At 43.6% G+C, this 19,484-nt stretch overlaps 2 protein-coding genes across 2 annotated transcripts in view; one reads left to right on the forward strand and one right to left on the reverse strand.

Moving 5' to 3' along the window:
• T265_09508 (hypothetical protein) overlaps positions 1 to 6,567 on the forward strand; it is a gene marked incomplete at both ends in the record, with an annotated part of 71,346 nt that extends 64,779 nt beyond the window's left edge. The window contains 2 exons of the mRNA XM_009175596.1: positions 3,353 to 3,387; positions 6,081 to 6,567. Of these exons, the coding sequence (XP_009173860.1) occupies positions 3,353 to 3,387; positions 6,081 to 6,165 (120 nt within the window). The remainder of the gene's footprint in view (positions 1 to 3,352; positions 3,388 to 6,080) is intronic.
• Positions 6,568 to 9,639: 3,072 nt separating this feature from the next.
• T265_09509 (hypothetical protein) lies at positions 9,640 to 11,473 on the reverse strand (the record flags this gene model as incomplete). Its single annotated transcript, XM_009175597.1, has 2 exons — positions 9,640 to 9,776; positions 11,245 to 11,473. The coding sequence occupies 2 exons, from the start codon at positions 11,471 to 11,473 to the stop codon at positions 9,640 to 9,642; spliced, it is 366 nt and encodes a 121-aa protein (XP_009173861.1).
• Positions 11,474 to 19,484: the final 8,011 nt, after the last annotated feature.

Raw genomic sequence — 19,484 nt, forward strand, 5'->3', positions numbered from 1 at the left:
AGAATATTGTTGTATGTGCAATTCATGGTTGTACGTGGGCTGGGATACTGCCAGGGCGCCCACACCTAGACAGGAGGACGATTAGGGTCCTCAGTCAAAGCCTTTGGCTCAAAAGCCTAACCGCAAGGCAGCGGTGTTTGGCGGGAAATGTAAATGCATTAGCATTTCTACGGAACAAGTCGCCACATGTTCCAACCCCCAATCTGGAGGGCCAGGAGACTGTGTTCGTCAGACCTCTAACCATTGACCAACCTGGTATGAGAGACTCTGTGAGTGTCGCGGGACACTCCAGTATAGCTCAATGGATCGCTGAGGTGCGCAAACCGTCACACCACCGTAAGGTCCAGTCTCTTCGTGACGGACACCCGTATTGATTGGCTTGCCACTGAATGCAAAACACGGTAAAGCTACTCTTATTGTAGCGTAACTCAGGAAATGTAGGATATCTTGCTGAGACCGCAGCCACCATGATAAGTCACACTGGGGGGCGCTTATTGAGTTCCCAGCGAATAGTCTTCGAGCCGGGAGCAGTAAGTGAGTACGAAGTGAAGGCTTCAAACGAATGAATTATTCAACCTAGCCAGAGCTGGTTTCCTCTCGCTAACTGCCTCCCGTCTATCACTGAGGGTAAGTCTTCATGTCGGTTGATTGTGACGTGCGAAAACTGCATATAAAAATGCCTTCATCACCCTATCAGTGTTCACGAATACAATCCTGAATGTGGTTGTTTCACTAAGGGAGGGAGTTTTGCTCATTTTGAAAGATGTTACTTAATGACAGCTCTTGTGACCATTTTTATGGATGCTTCCAATACTATTTGAGTCACAATGTTCGTCATTTTTACATCTACTTTACCTTTTTTCGTTGTGATCTGAATTGAACGAGAAAATTTGACTCATTGACCCATAATGCAGCAATGCGAAGATGACCGCGTTTTGCACCCTCAAGGGCGATTCAAAAACTGAGTTGATCAGGGACCAGAGAAAGAATGCATGAATCTTTGCATAACACACTCAGGGTGGCGCACCGGCTGGGACCGTTACGTTGCCCACTTCGGTTTGCAGCTGACAATGGTGGTTTATTGTTCTGTGGGCTTTTCTGTCAGGCATACTGCCGTTTGTCATTCTCCAAAGTTGTCCTTAGTAATTCGCGTGTATCGTTTGGTGAGCGAGTGCTTCCTTTGAGACAAGGACAAAGGCAACCTCTTTTCTGCCATGAGGGGTATATAAACTGCAGGCCAAATTGTAGATGGAATAAACAGTGCTGGTTCACTTACACTGAACTCTATGACAACGACACAACTAAGAAGCGGAGATCGTCGGTCAGGCCGGTAAACTGACAGTATGTTAAAGCCTGATTCTACCGCACAACTGGCATCGTATTGCGTCGCACATCTCCATAATTCCAAGCTGAATCTCGATACGTGTGATATTGTGACAGTTTTTCACTGGATGGGTTGTTAAGTCGTTATTTGGTTGTTCACTATGGTTTTGATTGGTCACTCCTGTGTGTTTTTCGGTAACGCGACTATCAACATGGGATCGTTGCGGCTTCCGCAATCGTTTTACCGGTGTATGTCTTGGGTCCGCTTGATTAACATGCACGTTCAAATTGTGCAAGCCTAGTGCGAGTGTTCCCGTCAATCTCACCCATCTTAGCGATACCTTCGCCTTTTATTACCCATTGGCTCGCATCAACGGTTTCTCCCTAACGCTCAAATAGAAATTACTCCGGCACATGACTTACTGTTTCAGTTCCTATTTTCCCTACGGATGCCCTAAGAAATCCTCTTGAGAGTGACTTCTTCCTCCTAGCTTGAGAACCAGATACAATGACGTATGTTGGCCCGTAGAGAGATAGAAGTTGATTGATGTTGAAAAAGTTGTGTCAAGTGCGCTTGTTTCCATTTCAGACAATTTCCGATATATACTTTAGTCAGTTGTTACATCAGGGTCAAGTAGCCTGATAAGCAATAAAACTTCATTGTGCATAATCTGGCTGAATATTGCTGAAAGAACAAACGTTATCCCTGGAAGTGTACGTAAGGAGAGCTCAATAGTTGCCAAATAATTATAAAGTATTCCGGTTTGCAGTATTCCGCTCGTTAGGCGAACTGATTGGTTTCTTGATAAAGTCTGTTTAGAGGAAGTAACTGTTTATGCGGCGAATGTCCTACGGTATCATCCACATTCCATTATGCCTTTGCATTCCCCATAAATAGCTTATTTCTTAGCTTTTGTTAGTCTGCTGAGTACCAGTTAGTAGATAAAATGATTGGCGTAAGAATGAAAACCGTGTTTTAAGGCACTTTGGTAAACAGTTTTGTCCTTTCGTTCGTCAGGTACCCAAATAGTGTCAATACATAAAATCCTATCGCACGTTTTTGTTGGAAGGGGAGGTCTTTGGGATTGGAGGCGTGGTCTCTCAAGAGTTTCATGGAACCATTGTCAAATTGCCTTAAAGGGTGAATGGTCCATTTAGGAATGAACTTATTAGGGTGACTGCCTTGGGTGAGTTGCGAGCTGGCGGGGTCCCTTAGACCTGAAAATCATTAAGAATGCCCGATTACTAGGAGAGTTTTTTCTGAACACCACTGATTAACCATAATGCATCTGTTTGCGCATATGTCTGTTCGACAGGATACGGGATTCTAAGGTTGGATATCTTTTCATTCAGCTTCGCCCTTCAAGAAACCCCATTGTGTTCTCTAACCGCGAATCAGTTTTCACCATTGATTGGTATATTTTTTGCCAACACTTCAATTCCCCGGCGATGAATTCTGCATCATTGTTTTTGTTACCAAGATACAAGCCGTTCATGTGGTTGCTAGACCACTCCTCCAAATTTGAGCTATCTGAAGTACTCAGTATAATTGGCATGACTCTGTGATTCTTAATATGCTAGGTTAAGTGTATTGTACAAGGGTACCTAGGAATGCGTGGAAGACATACAAAAGATCCATTTCGACGGCCTGGAAATACGGATTTCTTTCTGTACAGTGTCTGCCGCTCCATGCTTGTCACTTATCATCTTCGCCTGGACCTTATGCGTGAGATGTGATGCGCGAATATACAATATATGGTGCGCATACTCAGAGGGAGATGTCCTTCTGTGATTTACTATCGGCGAACAGGATATGCCTAGAGATACGATCACCTAAGTATTCCTTTATTCCCACTCGTGAAGACTTTCATTTGTGGCGCGTTTTAAACGCCGGTCGGGTTTTAACCCGTACATTGTCCACATTCATATCCCGTGTTGTAATTAATTGGTTTGTTTGTCTTCCCATCAGGATACACTACATCTCCACTGCTAAGTACATAAAACCGTTTCTGACTTTTGGCCATTCCAGATAAATGAAGACTGGAGACAGAGGCCAAACACGAGGTACGTTGTCAACGTCTTTGTTCTCTCATTCTTCCTATTGTCGCTTTTGCCGTTGCGACCCGCATCCATGGTCAGGACAGCCCGATTGAACTAATTAGTACCAATCAGTAAAAAAGTGCAATGCGTCGAATTGCGAGCAACCAGTGTCCTTGAACTCTCACGCTCTGGAACTCTTCCGAGTTGTCTTTTGTAATCATATGGAAAGTGCATCACTGTGTAAGCAATAGAGCATAATACAGTTCATAATGAAGACTTCATTTTCGCTTACAATAACGGACGCACCTGAAGACCAGATTCGAAAGGATTGTGACTTACAATGAAATCAGCCAATAATGGAACAGTCTTCTTGAGGTATATAGTAGTCCTTGCAAATGATCGTAGGGTTTGATGTTATAACCAAAAACCTGATAGTTGGAACCTTCGCGGCCCATGAGGTATCTTTCCTCAGATAATTGGGAGCGAATTACAGAGGAAGAATCCGCTACATTCGGATAACAATTCAAAGAAACGGGCAATCAACTTGAGGTGCATCTCTCTTAGTCCAATCGAGCAAACCACATACCAAGTAGGGAAAGAGCATGCAGTAGCGAACCCATCAGGGAAGCAATCAGGCCATAGCTGCAAAGAACAAAAGCGTGCCACTCCATCAAAATAATAATAATCGTTCAGCTGTAACACCCTTCCGGTGCCTAGCTGCCATGCCACCCGGAGGAAGCACGAGGGCTGGGATACTGCCAGGTTGCCCAGGCCTGGACAGGGGAAGTCGAGTGGCAGAGGTCGGATTCGAACCACGGACCTTCCGGTCAGTACCTTAGCGCTCTAACCACTTGGGCCATCTCGCCCCACTCCATCAAAAACCCATAGAACATTTTCAAACTAGAAACAGTTGCCGATCCACATAGCGTCTAAGTAATTCACAAGATTGTTTTTTTGGACGACCCATTAATTAACCGTAATACCACCACAGATAATTAACTGCGCTGGATCATGAAGGTTAACTGTCCAAGACTCTTGGTGGCAATATTCTACGCAGACCGTCAGAGGCGGTTATGTATTCCAACAATTATGACCACACCACACCATCATTACAGTGATATCACGTTTGGCAAATAGGAGAAGCTGGATATACATTTCTCCATCATGATTTACGCAAGCGAACTGATGGGATGGTGAATACGAGCAATCAGGTGCGAATAGTCCCGAATGCATTCATAGAACGAATAACTTCGAGATTCGCTTTGCTCTATACTTCTTATCCGGAGTCTTTCACAACCAGTAATGTTTCACAAGCCGTTCATGTAGAAGTGTCAAACAAGTGTGCGAGAATGTCGTGTCTGTGATACCCGTGCCCAAACAGTGTTTTCACCTAGCAGCTGACCAGACCCCTGTACTCACACGCAAACAAAGTGGTTAATTTCTTTCTCAGTCAAATTGTCCTCTCACAAGTGAAAAATAAACTGCTGCGCTGCGTGGCGATTAGCTGAACTAATACGAGAATGCAGCTATCACCTGATTTAGTGGCTCCAACAGCTTCTTGTCTGTGGTAATGGACACAAACAGTCCAGATGGCAAACAACGCGCCCCTGTCGATCTCCAAAGTGTATGAGCTAAGGTCATTGATCTCTCAGCCACCATGGTCAGTACAAAGATATACATGTATCGCGATATCTCGAATATCGTAGCGACTGAAGCATGAGGCGGTCTGGTGCAGTTGCCTGAGAACATCACAAACGAGAGATTCATCTGGGTTCCAGGTGAGTCTCTCGAAAAACCAAATTAGTTTGCAAATGAGTGTGTATTCGCTAATTTCGTGCAATTTGGTTTCAAGTAGAACATAAGGTTGACGGAAACTCGGGGGCTGCGCCTAATTGATGAGCCCCAAAAAGGGCGAAACCGGTCGTGGGCTGTCGGCGGATTTTCAGCAACTTTATGAGTAGTACATTACAAAGATAAACAACGCCGGTTTATGCAGTTAGACGATTGACCGAGTCCTCAACACGACCGCCTTTGTATGCATCTAGTGGTATGGTACACCACTCGTGACTTCTTAGTTTTGAGGCTTTCGTGAAAGCTTCCAGCGAGGAATGTTACATTTTGGCAGGATTTTCTCAGGCACATCAGTCACAACTCAAGTGAATTTCCCACCCTTGTAGAGAACACTCATGAAATTCCAAAAGGTCTCTTTCCTGATGTTTCTACCTTAATCTCGTATATACTTATGGATTGATAAATCTTACAGCGTCACACTGTTCTCAGCTTTGCGTCGAAAATGATTTCATCATAGTCGAGTAAGTCAGCAGTGAGCTCAAGCCTAAGTACACTTGGATAGGAAGCTGGGCCTTCCCATTGCTTATGATGTTGAAATTTACCCACTAAACATCGTGCGCTCAGCACATCCTACTTGAGTATTGATTTGTCATCTGTTTGTTTGCTTTCGTTCAGAGAATATTCGAACCAACAATCCTAGTGAGGTACGGTTGAATCCGCGACGCGTTTCCTACGAGTGCTCACCATTATAGCCCGTTAGATTCTCTGCATAGTTTTAGCTTCCCTCTTGCCCAGTTGATCCCCCTTTTGGTGCGTTGTTCACCCGCGCGGAGTTTCTCACAAATTTGTTTTCGCATCCCTAACCCAACCTATTATCATGCCCGTTTCCCATCAGATCATTGTCTACCGCCACGATTGTCTTTCAGGTACACATGTCGCAAGGATGTTCACGAAATTCTGCGTGATCTGCGATCCACAAGCCTGTGTCCCTCTCGACAAAAAAAGCGGTGACTCTTTTGGTCTGACCTCTTCTTTTGTTTCTTGCGCCACTTGCACTTCAAAGCTGAAAAAACAGGATAGTGCAGCATTGCTGTGTCTACCTGTTTGTTATTTTTGCCTACATTATCTATCCACAGATGTCGAAGATGGGCGATTCCAGTTTCTACTCGATATCATATCATATCAGTGCACCATTTTTTCGCTGCGTTGTATACCGACAACTCACCTTTTTATCAACTAAGTAACTTTTTTCTAGATTTCACTATCCACCGAATTATACTTTGTCTTGTCTGCGCTTTGCACCGTTTATACTGCTTTCAAACTCACGTGGCTTTAGTTAATCTTCTCTTACACCGTTGACTTTTTTACTTTACATTTCTACATGGTGAATGTATCATTAGTAAATTACCGAAGTTATCCATTTTCTTTTTTTTCGGGCTACAGATCTTGGGGCAGGGCTCCCAGTTACCCCCCCCCCATCCTGGAGTTTGCTCATTGATATTATTGCAGTGTTCTGCGGTACTACCCTATGCTCTTGAGGAAAATGCTGGGATCCGTAATAACTCATGGTTTGTTGGCACATAATGAGACTCTCTAAACGGTTCTTACCTATTGTCGTCCTGCTGATGTACGACCAAGCGTAAAAGTTATGGTCTCATCAAACCAAAAGATAGCGAACCTGACGTGAAGCATACTTTTGCTCCGACTGGTACTGAAAATATGGTAGAGTATTGTCAATGGACTCCGTATCCGCCTATACTGCCTGTTTCTTCCGCTATATCGCCGGAGAATTGTGGTCAATCATCGCTGTTGTGTAGGTTATACTGCCTCATCTTTTGCATATGCGATCTGCCTCGCTTAGCTTCTACTGGAGGTGTTTCGGTTTAAAAGTCTGAGTACTTTTGAGTGTTCTTCAAAACCGAGGCCAGTTGTCCTCTATGTGACAAGAGCAATGTGTATCAGGAAAGTGGTGTCGACACGTCACACCGTTAGTGATATGAGCGAGCAGATGGTCAGAAACGATAAGAATGAAAGGATTTAAAGTTCGATATGCTTGAACCGATAGCCAATTACTCTGGCGCTTACCTGCTGATGGGCAGGTCTCAGGCAATGACCTTGGCAATATGTCCCGCATAGAATGTACTGCTCTACTTATTCGGTATGTGGTGCACAATAGTTGGGTCCATGGTATAGATTTAAATGCGACAAAACACTGAAAAGTTCATATTCAGTCATAACATAAGTATACTGTAAGTATAACTTCAAAGAAGACTGAATCAGTTCACTAAGTAGTCATTTAGACTCTACCTGCACCATTCAGACAGGGCGTGAGATAGATCAGGGATTAAGGCGTTAACTTTCTAACTGGAAGGTAGGTGATTCACCTATTGTACTTAGAACCATTGCCAGTGTAACCTACCAAATCAGGTGCCAAACATGGACTAGGAAAGCGATTATAGCACCACACCTAAACATGTAGAGAACCCGCAATATAGAGTCCAGAGCAAGTGTTATGCTTTTAGTTTTCATATACCGTCAAAGGATCACACCCAGGTCCTGGATGGACGTTTCGCTTGTTGCTTCCCTCAGTGTGTGCTACTTTTCGGCTGGACGCGAAATAATAGGAAGTTCATCATATTCGCAGGATTAATAGGATCCCATTTTCTACCATCTATCGGTGAATGACATCTGCGCCTCACTGGAATATCGCGTCGTCTTCCTTTGTGAGTGCTCTTCTGCATAGTTCACGCTCGTCGGCAAACGTGATCAATTTCGCGGTGATAATCACTAGATCAATAGTGTCTAGGAAGCAACGAATTACCTACCTGGCGTCAATCTTCCTTGGCTCACCTATGTTTGTAGTTCGCACAGCATTTTGGCGACCCAGTCAGAGAGGTGACCCGTGTTCCACACCTCTGAAGGGAACATAGCAAAGATACGTGATTAACTTAAGTGATTACTTCGAAAAACGAATGAATTACGCAGGGTATCGGTGTATTCCACCGATGACGATCGCGTTGTTGATGCACAAACTTATTTGCCAATTATGCGTAGGCCGAAGAGGTCCTTGCCCGTAGGCATGTCTCAATTTACCTCCTGACGGCTTTTCCAAACAACTTGCCAATCAAACATACACAGCGATGATTCCACTAATCTTCTCTCGAGAAACGTATTAATTATTGTCTACCGCCACACTAGTGGCAGCCTTTTGCAACCTAACAACGTCCCGAGCGAGCACACTGTCGGGTTTGCGATAATGGGAGCTAGTTTTCCTTTGGAAATATGTATCCATAACATGTGCTACAGGTTGAGTCTGATTTGTGTCATGTTTTCCCATCTGTTGCAAATCCACGTTGGTGAAACGGAACGAAGGAGGCGGCAGACGCTCCGGTACCTGACATCCCTTCACCGCCCCATGTGATCATGAACAGTGCATCCTTCTTTCTACGCAAATGGGTCCATTCCGCACACATCACATAGTGCATTTCCTCAGAGGTCTGCAGTCAACCCACTCATATCTCCATTGCTTATTTGTATATAACATCACGGTCTGACTTCTCGCTTCTGATTAAATGGCGTGAATGTCAGTGGCAAATTGTGCAGTCAGTCTGTTTTATTAGAGCTGGCTTTGTAGTGATGTTGTTCTCCAATGTTGCCTAGAGGGCGTGCATAATACTGCAATTGATCCCCTTTTTTTGATGCGAACCAGTTTCATCTGAGCCTTACCACTCCCTTACCTGAACACCTTGTCTCTGCTTCGAAGGCTGCTTCCCACGGGTTCGAACTGGTTGGAATAAATGGGCTGATAAATCCGTAGCCGTCCCTGGTTTCTTCGTGATTTCAAGTCTGCGTCGTTCATGAGCTTGACGGCTTCAGGGAATGAGACGCAGTCTCTGTCGCCCTTATCCTAATTTCCTACAAGATGTGATTCACACGGATAAAACTGTGGATCAAGTTTCCGAAGAAGCTTGCAGCCACGGTTGAATCATCACTATAATGTCTCATAAAACACCAAACCTCAGTGAAATACACTCAAGCCCAAGGACGACCAGGACTACCTCTTGTATTCAAGCATCCACGACATGGTATATAGGATCAAGGCTCTTTCTCAAGTTTCCCGGGTCGGTTTTGTCCTTGCCGTTCAGCGGCTGTCGTTCACCTGAAAGGCACAAGTGAAAAAGGATATAGCACTGCTCTTTAAGTTCTCAGCGCGTGACAGTATGCTTGCGAGCGCAAGGACTTATATAAATAAGTGTCTAATAATACTTTGAACTGGGTTCTAGAAGGAGCACGGACAACCAACGCAGGAAGGTTATTCCACACAGCTACTACCCGAAATGAGGAAAAAATTTTCCTGATGTATCTGTGCTTTCCGAGCTTGAAAATCTTCTTACCATGTCCCCACCATATGTTTGCTGTGTCAACGGTGAGAAAACTGTTTGCCAAGCTTTGTTTAAACATGGCATTATTAGGAACTGAGTCCCCTTATAGGTGACGATACTCCAGGGGAAAGAGGTGAAGCACCGCGAGACGCGTTTCGTAGTCCACGGATTTGAGGCTGACAATTATTTTCGTAGTGGCTCTCTGGACACGCTCAGTGAGCGTTACGTCCTTCGTGTGTCCTTAGTTGGTTGGCATTTTCAAGAAGCCTGAAGCCTTAACCTGGGAAGCATCCAAGGAATTCTAAGCTGGCAGATATAGACTCCCCTTCATGTTATCAGCACTCACTTAAACTGCTGTTGCCTTCTGATTAAAACGGGTGACCTTTAGCATTAGATGTTTCCGATATCGCATTGTCTGATTTAGCCGGACCCGTTGCAGAGTAATTTAGGAAACAATGGTCCTCTGCTCATGGAGTCCATGTTGGTTTTTTTTTGTGTGGTAAGCTCGAGACTCTGAAAGACCGTAATCTACACAAGGAGCCAATAGATACCAGGATCACAGAACTAGCGGGATTTTTTTGAATTTAGATTCATTTGGTCATTAAGTCTCCACTTTGACGAAAGCGCATCTACGGGGCACACGAAGGAGGAATATATGGTCCTGTTATTATCTTTTATGCACTGGCCGAAAAGTATCCTCCGATGACACATGTTCTAAGAACTCCCCTATTTTGACCACAATCAATTCAAGGCATGCATAGTATTTCGTCGATGTGAAACTTACTTCAGTTCACCATTTTCGTAAGCGTTTTAGTGTGAGAGTGGTGCAACGAAACACTGAAAGCGCTAACGCACTTTCATAAATGTCTGCCCCGATGATACGATTAGTATCGTTCACTGAAGTCCAATGTCTTGCGGATGCAGCTGACACCAATAAGAGTCTTTCTCTTTACCAGATTTAGGTCTGATATTCACTGACTTGGATGAAAATATCTAAATTCCCGTCTGGTTCACCAGTCTAATTTTCCCAAATACATGTCTTTTCATTTCAGCAGGGGCTTTGCAGAGACTAGTTAAATCACACTCAGAGGTGCAAATCACTCTTGGTCACAATCGCAAACCTCCTCAATGCCATTGCAAGGACTAATACAATTTCGTGCTAGGTATTTCTTTTACAGTTTCATTAGTTACTTAAAAAGCAGTGATATAGACAGTCCCATTGCGCCCATAACAGTCACCACGGCTAAAGTGCTGCTTCATGTTACAATATGCTGTTCGGTTTTCTGGTTTCCAAGACGAGAGTCAGAAGCTCGCTCAGAAGCATCTTTCTCAGCTCATTCAGGAAAAGTAACGTCGGCAGAATGGAAGACAGATACATTGCATCGATTCACAGTAACATGAGGGGTATTCACATAATGACTAGTTTTACCGCGTATATAGGCCTTAGCATTTCCAAACTGATAAAAAATGAATGCGAAGTGGACTTCAGAATTCAGAACTATCACAAAGAGAAGCTTGAAGGTCGCTGCAGTAATTCATTAAAAATTTGCCAGTCGCACGCTTTATCCCCTGAAACGTTAATGGAACAGTTGATTTCGCTCCCACGGTTATCAGAATAATACCTATGCTGTCGAAAATGGGAAAAACCCATAGCTGCTCTCTCACCTCCCGGTAGCGCAGTAGGCAATTCCGTGGTCTTGTATCTCACCCCCCGCAACTCCTGTTGATCGCAGCCCACCCGTTGTTCGAGCTACACTCGCCACCCATTCTCCCACTTCCCAAAATGGCACTAGTGTTTTCTCCGGTACCACTTCCTGCTGTTTACTGGTTTCCTCGGGCCACTGGGCCACCCTACCATTGTCGGTCCAAGTCTCACCACCTCCAATCACTGTTGCATTCCAGGTTGTTGTTTTCACTTGTTCACGCTTCTCCCACATGCCTGACTCAAACCAAACACTTTTCATCCTTGTCGCGCGTAAGTGGCTGCGGACCACCATCTCTTGGCTCTTATGTTGTACCCAGTTAAGACGGAAGAAAAACCTGGCGGTTGACGAAATGCGTCCACTCAACTCACGGCCACACGTATAGAAATCCTACCTGTTTCACCTTTACATTCGTTTGTGCATTATAACTCTAGACATGGTTAAGTGAACGTGATTCACTGCTTCGCGGTCTCCTCTGCCACTTTTCTTCCTTCAACGATAATGATAACATATTCCTTCCGAACTGCTGCCACTCATCTCGGGCTCAGGTTTCTCGATCTGTTTGATCACGGGAAAAATCGATACGACCGAGCGCCGAATCTTCCCCGGGAGTCGACGCTGAATCTATAAAACGATAATTTCAATCGGATACTATCGAGGCCTCACCAACATGCAGCGGCCATTAGCAGTGCATTCTGGAGCTCGTCCTTAGCCACGAGAGGTTTGTGATTGAAAATATCAGGGGAACATTTCTTCTCGATCGCAGCGACCAGGTCACTCTCGAATCGGAACATGGTGGTTACCAGAACATCTTCACAAGTCATAAATTCCTCTTCCTGCACTTCGCTGTAGGCATTACATGTAAAACGAACCATCAGTTTTTGATCAGTTGGCTGTTGATCTGTTCTCAAAGCTTGCCTCACAAATCAACAGTCAAGCTCGGCGAACAGCTCCACAGCCACCTGATTAACAACAAATACACTTACGTGAGCTGTCAATATTTCGACACATTACCGAAAACCAGTCGACATCTGAGCGACATCCGTTGAACCGCAATTCTCCCCATACCGGGGCAGATGATAAGTTACTGACAACTGCAGGAATGCCCGACACATATGACGACTCCATTCTCCTACCCTCTCAACGCAAACCCTGCGGGGCAAATATCCCGGTTCCATGCGATAGCTCTCAAACCTAAGCTGAAAAAATGAGCATTGTACTGGCAATTTTTTACTACGATTCGACAAGGATTCATCCATATCAATTTGCCAAAAATTGACGCCGGTTTCCAGGTCCCAAAAAAGACCGATTTGGGCGACAAATTTTTCAGACTACAAAGATTTTATCTAGGGTATGTCACGTGCAAGCAAATGACCAGGCCCCTTGAGCAATTATTTGTTGTCATCTTAGGCCAGCTTTCATGGTCAACCACCGCACTGACCCAAATACTTTCGGAATCATGTATGAAGTATATGCATGCGATCCGACTATCTTAGGACACCTCATGCCTTTACACACAAAGAACGCCCACCACAATACCGTTTCCACATTCCGGTAACCTAGTTAACCGCGGCTAGGTAACTTCCATCACATAAGACATCAGTCCTAGGATCTCTGAAGAATTTATCGCTGCTCCCATCTAGTCCGCCTGATCGCTTTCTGCTCATTTTTTGCGCTTGGCCTGCTCCTCACCACTTGCAAGTGAGCCACAGTGCACCATCATAACGCTTAACCACCCTTTCATACCACTTACCAATAAACCTTACAACTTGATGAAGGAGTCATGGGAATCCTTTATAAAGTTCCTGCTTCCGGAAACCCCTAAACGTCATTCAGCATGGTTTATAACTAATCCAATGTTACTTTAATGCAGCATCATGACGCTACTCACATGGGTCAACGCAACAACCACATCCAGAGCTGGGAGAACATCGCTCTCAATACCTCGTCTCACGCTGGCCGTCGGTCATTCTCGCCTACTGAAAAATCAAAATTTGGCTCGATTTTTCACTTTCCAGCGTTTTTAAAACACCCGCAATAGCACCTCAGGGATAATTTCTTCTGGAATCATTTATCACATTCTTTATTTAATCTGTGACTTTTCTGGTACCGTCCGAGCAACTGACGCAGTTGTAAACAAATAACCTTAAATTCTGGCTAACTTGCTCCGCGTTCCTACATGGATTGTCTATATCTGACCGCTTGTGCCGCGTTTAACTCCCTACAATAAAAACTAAATGGAGGTGCACAGCCCATACACTCCCATAAAAAGGTATGGGCGAACCATATAACACCTCAAACCTAGCGATTGTCTTGCCCGCGCGATTGGATAGATCGCCCTGCCATTGCCACTACGGTTCATATGGTTTACATAATGTGGTTAATGATTGCAGTTTAACCGGCTGTTTGGGGATCATCCAGCTAATGACCTGGATTTTCATCCCGGTATTGGCGTTGCGCTCTCGCTTGTCTCGTGTCTGGCTGGTTCGTTGGAGAGCTTCCATTCAGAAGTACAGTTTCTTCATTCTCATCGCTCCACTCTGCTATCCGTGCGCGCTGCACTCAAGCAAATCTTCACGCCTGATGATGGGCAGATCGGATATTTACCCAATAAGTTCATTTCAGAACTTGTATAGAGCTTACCATTTCTGCTACTTTGTTTCATGTCCAACTCGTTGAACACCGTTTTCGTATGATATTATCCCCGTTTGATACGTTGGCTATCCCAACAGCCCACTTTATCCACCCGCCTTGCGTCCATTGAAGCCTAGAAGCCTCTTAGAATTATAGTCTGCACATTCTCCAACCTTTCTGGAACAGTGCAGTCAAATGTGCAAGTCCTGGTCTGAGCAGAGAATCCGTCCAGAAAATAGGGCTCAAGTTCCTTGCGTCCCTCCACCACCTGCCACAATGGGGAATGCAACTTCAATTTAATATTACTTTACGAATATGGGCATCCTCGTGACCACCTGCATTGTATTAATTGTATCACGTATGCCGCAACCGACCAATTTTCCCCCGCTCACCAGAAGCCCCCACAGCCTGATGACAAACGTTGACAGGATAAGGCCAGGCCCTACATCTGGTCGATTCTGATTACTTCCTGTAACAAACTGTGGAAGTCGACTGTATTTGTTAAGAATGCCGGCGCATTGAAATCCACACTAGACCGGGTACTTTTCGAGCTCTTCCACTCATAGCAATGACCTATTGTCCCTGTAATATCAGGCACGCTTGAGTACTTCGTTCCATTTCCCTAATAATACCCTTCTGTTCTAGAAGACCTGAGTCAGTGAGCTGCCACCTTGATACACGTATACACCAAATTGGTCTATAGTGTCGTTATTCAGGATGGACACCTAAATGGATGTTCCCCCAAATCGATGTAGACAGTGCAGAACAGTGGTCGTTGGACTAGCAACTGTCTCTTACTGACGAAAAGTGCGTCCATATGTCACTGTGGGGTAATCAGCAAACGCGTATGTCGCACACGGTGTGAAGGAACCAGAAGACAACACGGGGACAGGTGGCAAAAAAGGATTTGAGTATCTGTATCTCTTCAAACATGTCCTCGTCATTGCGCCAAAAATCGGCTAGAAGGCACTTGCCGTTCTACGCACGAGTCGGCGCATCTCCCGTACTGCTCGCATGGACTTCCGAATAAACCATAAGTGCTACGTCAGTCCGATCCTTGAATATACCAACCAAATTGTCTACTCAGGACGCACGAAGGACGAGATCCTCATTGAGTGTATCCAACAAGCCGCTGAAAAATGGTTGCCGGTCTTAAATCCAAGGACTATGAAACGCGTCCCGTGTTGCCGGACCGCTATTCCTTGGAGCATTCTCACTTCTGAGGAAACCTAATACTTAATTATGTCCTGTTTCAACAATGTTCGGTCAAAAAGTTCTTCACCGCCAACCCAGCAAACACACGGCGGGGACATGGTAAGAAGATTTTCAAGCCCTGCAAGCACACTTTCATTAGTCGAATTTTTTCTCATTTGCTGTGGTTGCGTGGTATAACTTACACCTGACAGCCGTTCACTCTGCACGCAGTACACAGATAAAAGCGGCAGTCGCTGAACGGTTAGAGTGAAAATAACCTAGGAAACTTGGGCAAAAGCCTCGATCCCGAATATCGGTGCGTGAGTCCGTCAGATGCGTTTTACTACATCACTTTCACATAAGGTCGTGGCAATAAAAAGCCTCGAATTCAAATTATACAACAGGCCCTTTGGGATCGAATAATTGAGCAATCCTTCTGCGACGTACATTTATGGCTTTCCAATTATAAAAGGACGCCATCGGCCACTTCTTGGCGGAGTACACTTTTCTGGCAATCGTGTATGGTTTTGTTGTAGTCAGAAACCCGTAAGGAAATACCGAAATTTCTAAAAATCTTTACTTCATGTCTCAATATATGGTTAAATAACAAGTTTTATGCCAACATATAATCACAAAACTCAGAATTCAGTTAGTTCCAACATTGTGTCATGCACATAACCATAAGTATGATATGCATTTCGGAAAATAAGTGCAGATATTTCATTTTTCGACACATTTTTCAGCACCGTAAGAAGATTTTTCTGAATTTTCGCAGAATCCTCAGTGCTAAGTGTTCAGATGCGTGTTTTAAGAATAACCACAACTGCCACAAAGTGATAGCTATAGCTATCTCAAATATATTTGAGACACCCTGTTACCTCACTTTAGATAAATTCCGTAGGTATATGAAGCTAGCTTACATTATTTTACAGGTAGTTTAAGGGGTCAATCTAATTATTATTGTCCAAGGAGCGGAGTACTGGAATGTGGGTACCTGCCGACAGATGCATAGCAAGCACGATTTCCTGGATACATTTTTGCTCCGTTTGCCAAAAACCCAAACTACGATTTGTACCAACAGTGTGGAGTCGCACAAACCGTGATGCTTCGAATTTGTCTTAACGGTTTTCTTGTGAAATACTCAAAACTTGCCACGAAAGACATTTATTTTACTTGCGCCAAAAGGTAACATTTTTCCCACCGCTAGTAAGCTGTGAGATCTAACTATCTGGTGACCAGATCACAAAGACCACCCAGGATGGTGGGTAGCTTGTGCACGCAAGATCACAACCACTTCACAACCAATGATCTCACTCCAAAATCAGGAATTTAACCAGGGCCACTTTCCAACTGGCTACGTCGCCAATAATCTAACTCATATAAAGGACAACTCATCAGAGATATTCTGAGACCTTGCGGTCATCTCCATTGCCATTTTCTGCAATGGATTTCAAAGAAAAAAGGAACGAAACTGTGTTTTTCAGGGGTAGAAGGCCGGAATCGAATGAATGAAGCTCACTGAGCACAATTAACTAGCCGACTCATTATGTATCAAGGAGCCACGGCCCATGAAACCTCCTTCCGAATGTTTTCCTGCTTGAAACATATTATCTCCGAAAGATTAATAAATTTAGAGTCCATAGTGTGAAAAAATGCACCGTAGAGGAGTAGATGCGCAGGTATCTCTTACGAAGTCATAGAAGCAGAAAACCAATAAATGACAGCAGATTACAAACTTGATCAGACTGTGTGGAAATTGCCACAATCGCTATTTAACTTCAAGATCCTAGTTACAACAGGGGCAACCAGCTTCTCAATATATATCAGCTATCAGAGCATAAAGTCAAAATTTTTGAGAGGTACTTGGAAAGCTTTAAAAATGTTGGCTTACGCGTTGAAAGCGGCACATAAGCACCAAGAAAACCCTCTTTTGTAAATTATGACTACTTATAGCTGCACTCGTTTATGTCCATGAGAGGCATTGACACCGTTACGAACTTTGCAGTACCACAATTTCCTGAAGAAGCAGCTAGGAATTTTGGTGGCCCCAAAAGCTAAATGGGGCCCAATGAGAAGCTGATTATTGGGAATAATAAAACTTCTTGGTTTATGACATCCGAGACGAAGTATCAGCAATCAACTGAGCAGGACTTCATCAGTAGGATTTGTAAAACTACTTTACCACTAATCACAGACTTGTGAAGACGTCACATTCCTCACAAAAATAAACATTTAACGAAGCATCTTTGACGCAGAAATATCACCAATAATTTTGTCTCACACTGCGCATTCCACGTTTTTCAACTATTCGCCTATCTAAGCATTGCTGTCTTGCTTCATCGCTAAAATTGCATACATATTGTACCGTGATGGTTACGGACCCTCCGTCCTGTGGATGTTTTCAGATTGCTGTCTTGAACATAATCTAACTCCAACCAAAATAGCCAGATGGGCAAACACAATAAAATAGCTACAGCTCCCATAGTCACTCTAAGTCTTAGCAAATCAAAATTTTTTATCTTGTTTTCTCAACCCGGCAATTTCTCGTGGTCACAAAAATAAACACTAAATACGCATGTTGCTTGTACGCATTTTACCATCTAACCACATACGCAAACTTATCCGATACAGTAAAAAACGAAGTTCCACGATTATGAACCTAATCTTTACAAAAAGCTCGTAGCAAAAACGACCGAACACTCAATCCAGTTAAATATCGGTGTTCACGTTGTCTATAGTTCACACCTGCAGGGGAGACAAAGCAAGCACCCCAAAACATAAAGACTTACACGCAATTTGGACTTTCTTGCAAACAAATATGTGGGAATTTTCAGATAAAAAACCGGCTTATGACACCTAAAAACATGACAAGCTTTTAGGTTCGTTATTAGTTTAGGATCTCTGCCTACAGAAGTTAAAGTGGAAGCCAAATAGGAGAGCGTACGGAAGAAAGGACTACACATTGAGGCGTAACAAGCAAAAACGTGTTATACTTCCTGAGGAAAATACTTTAGTCTGCAAGCTAAAAACACGTTGATTGTGCGCGCTTGATAGCATTCGTTTGCAAAGTAAATGGCAACGAACCCTCAATATTGCACAGGCACATCAACTACGTTCGAAAGGTCAGCGAATAAATTCCAACTCTATAACATGTAGAAACACTCAAAACAACCGTTTTGAAACCCGCAGAAACCTTAGTGGACTGCACTTTTTTATGAAGCTAGACAAATAGCTTTAAAAAGTGATAAGCTCCGCATATGTGGTCGTTTTGTGTGCTTGAATCTCACAGTATTTAGGAGAAGATTTGGCTTACGATGGAGAAGTTTCGTTATGCTAAATGGTCCATGGTAATGGTTGTGTCACCCGAATTTTCTTTCCCACAGATCCTAGTGGCTATCTTTCCAGATTTTTTGCATTCTTTCACAAAGAACTTGTTTTCTGCGTGTCAGAAGCTCAAAAAATTTGTTTTGCTGGTAAAAAGACAGACGTTTCATTGAACTCCTGTCTGACGCGGTAAATAAAGATTCATTTCACTGCAACGCGGCTACCGTACACATTCAACAAAGTTTACGGTCTGCTACTCACAGTCACAAATCTAGAGATTTTGTCAAACAAATCACTAAATATTACAATATTAGAGCTATTTCTTTAGACAAATGGGTATCTTAGGGGCAAGGAAGGAGAAAATAAAGATGTGCGTAAGTTATAAGAGCCAGTACGTGTGATACTAATCACCTGATTTTTTCATACTGTAGTTTCACTAGATGATTTCCCTAAGATATTGGACAGATATCCACTTCGAAATCAGTTTTTGAGCGGCCATTAGCATTTAGTCCGCTTGTATACACTGAGTTACACGCAAAGCACTTCCCAAGCTGATGTCATGACTTTTATCTCTAATGCTTAGTAATTGGCTGCTGGCGAGGTGCCCTGATTACACGGAATCTGAATTATCAAAGAAGTAACGGAGTTTCCACAAAATTTCAGCAAAATACTTCAAACCTTGAGTTATCGAGTTTTTTAGTGCTACTTATATGAGCCAACACACCAGAAATGAAAAAAACGCACAAAAACTAGGACATCAGTTGGTTAAAACAGAGTCAAACATTACCCTTATTACACAGCAAAAGACGACATTAGTCTCACTCAGATATGTGCTTTAAGATTGCCAGCTACTCACAAGTAAGAGTGAAATACGGCCAACATCACATTAGAAACGCCATACCAACAGCATCTCAATTATCTGGTCAGGTTATTCTAAATCTAGCATTTGCTTTGCGTTTGGAGAGACTTTACCATGTGTCATCTATGCATTCAGAGATTAAACTACAAGGAGCGCGGCTTCAAAAACCTTCAGGTACTATCCATTTGACTGAAATTTGTTAAAACTAGATGGCGTCTGCCTTATAGTTAACCA

Source organism: Opisthorchis viverrini, assembly GCF_000715545.1.
Source record: "Opisthorchis viverrini unplaced genomic scaffold opera_v5_280, whole genome shotgun sequence".
Lineage (NCBI taxonomy): Eukaryota > Metazoa > Platyhelminthes > Trematoda > Opisthorchiida > Opisthorchiidae > Opisthorchis > Opisthorchis viverrini.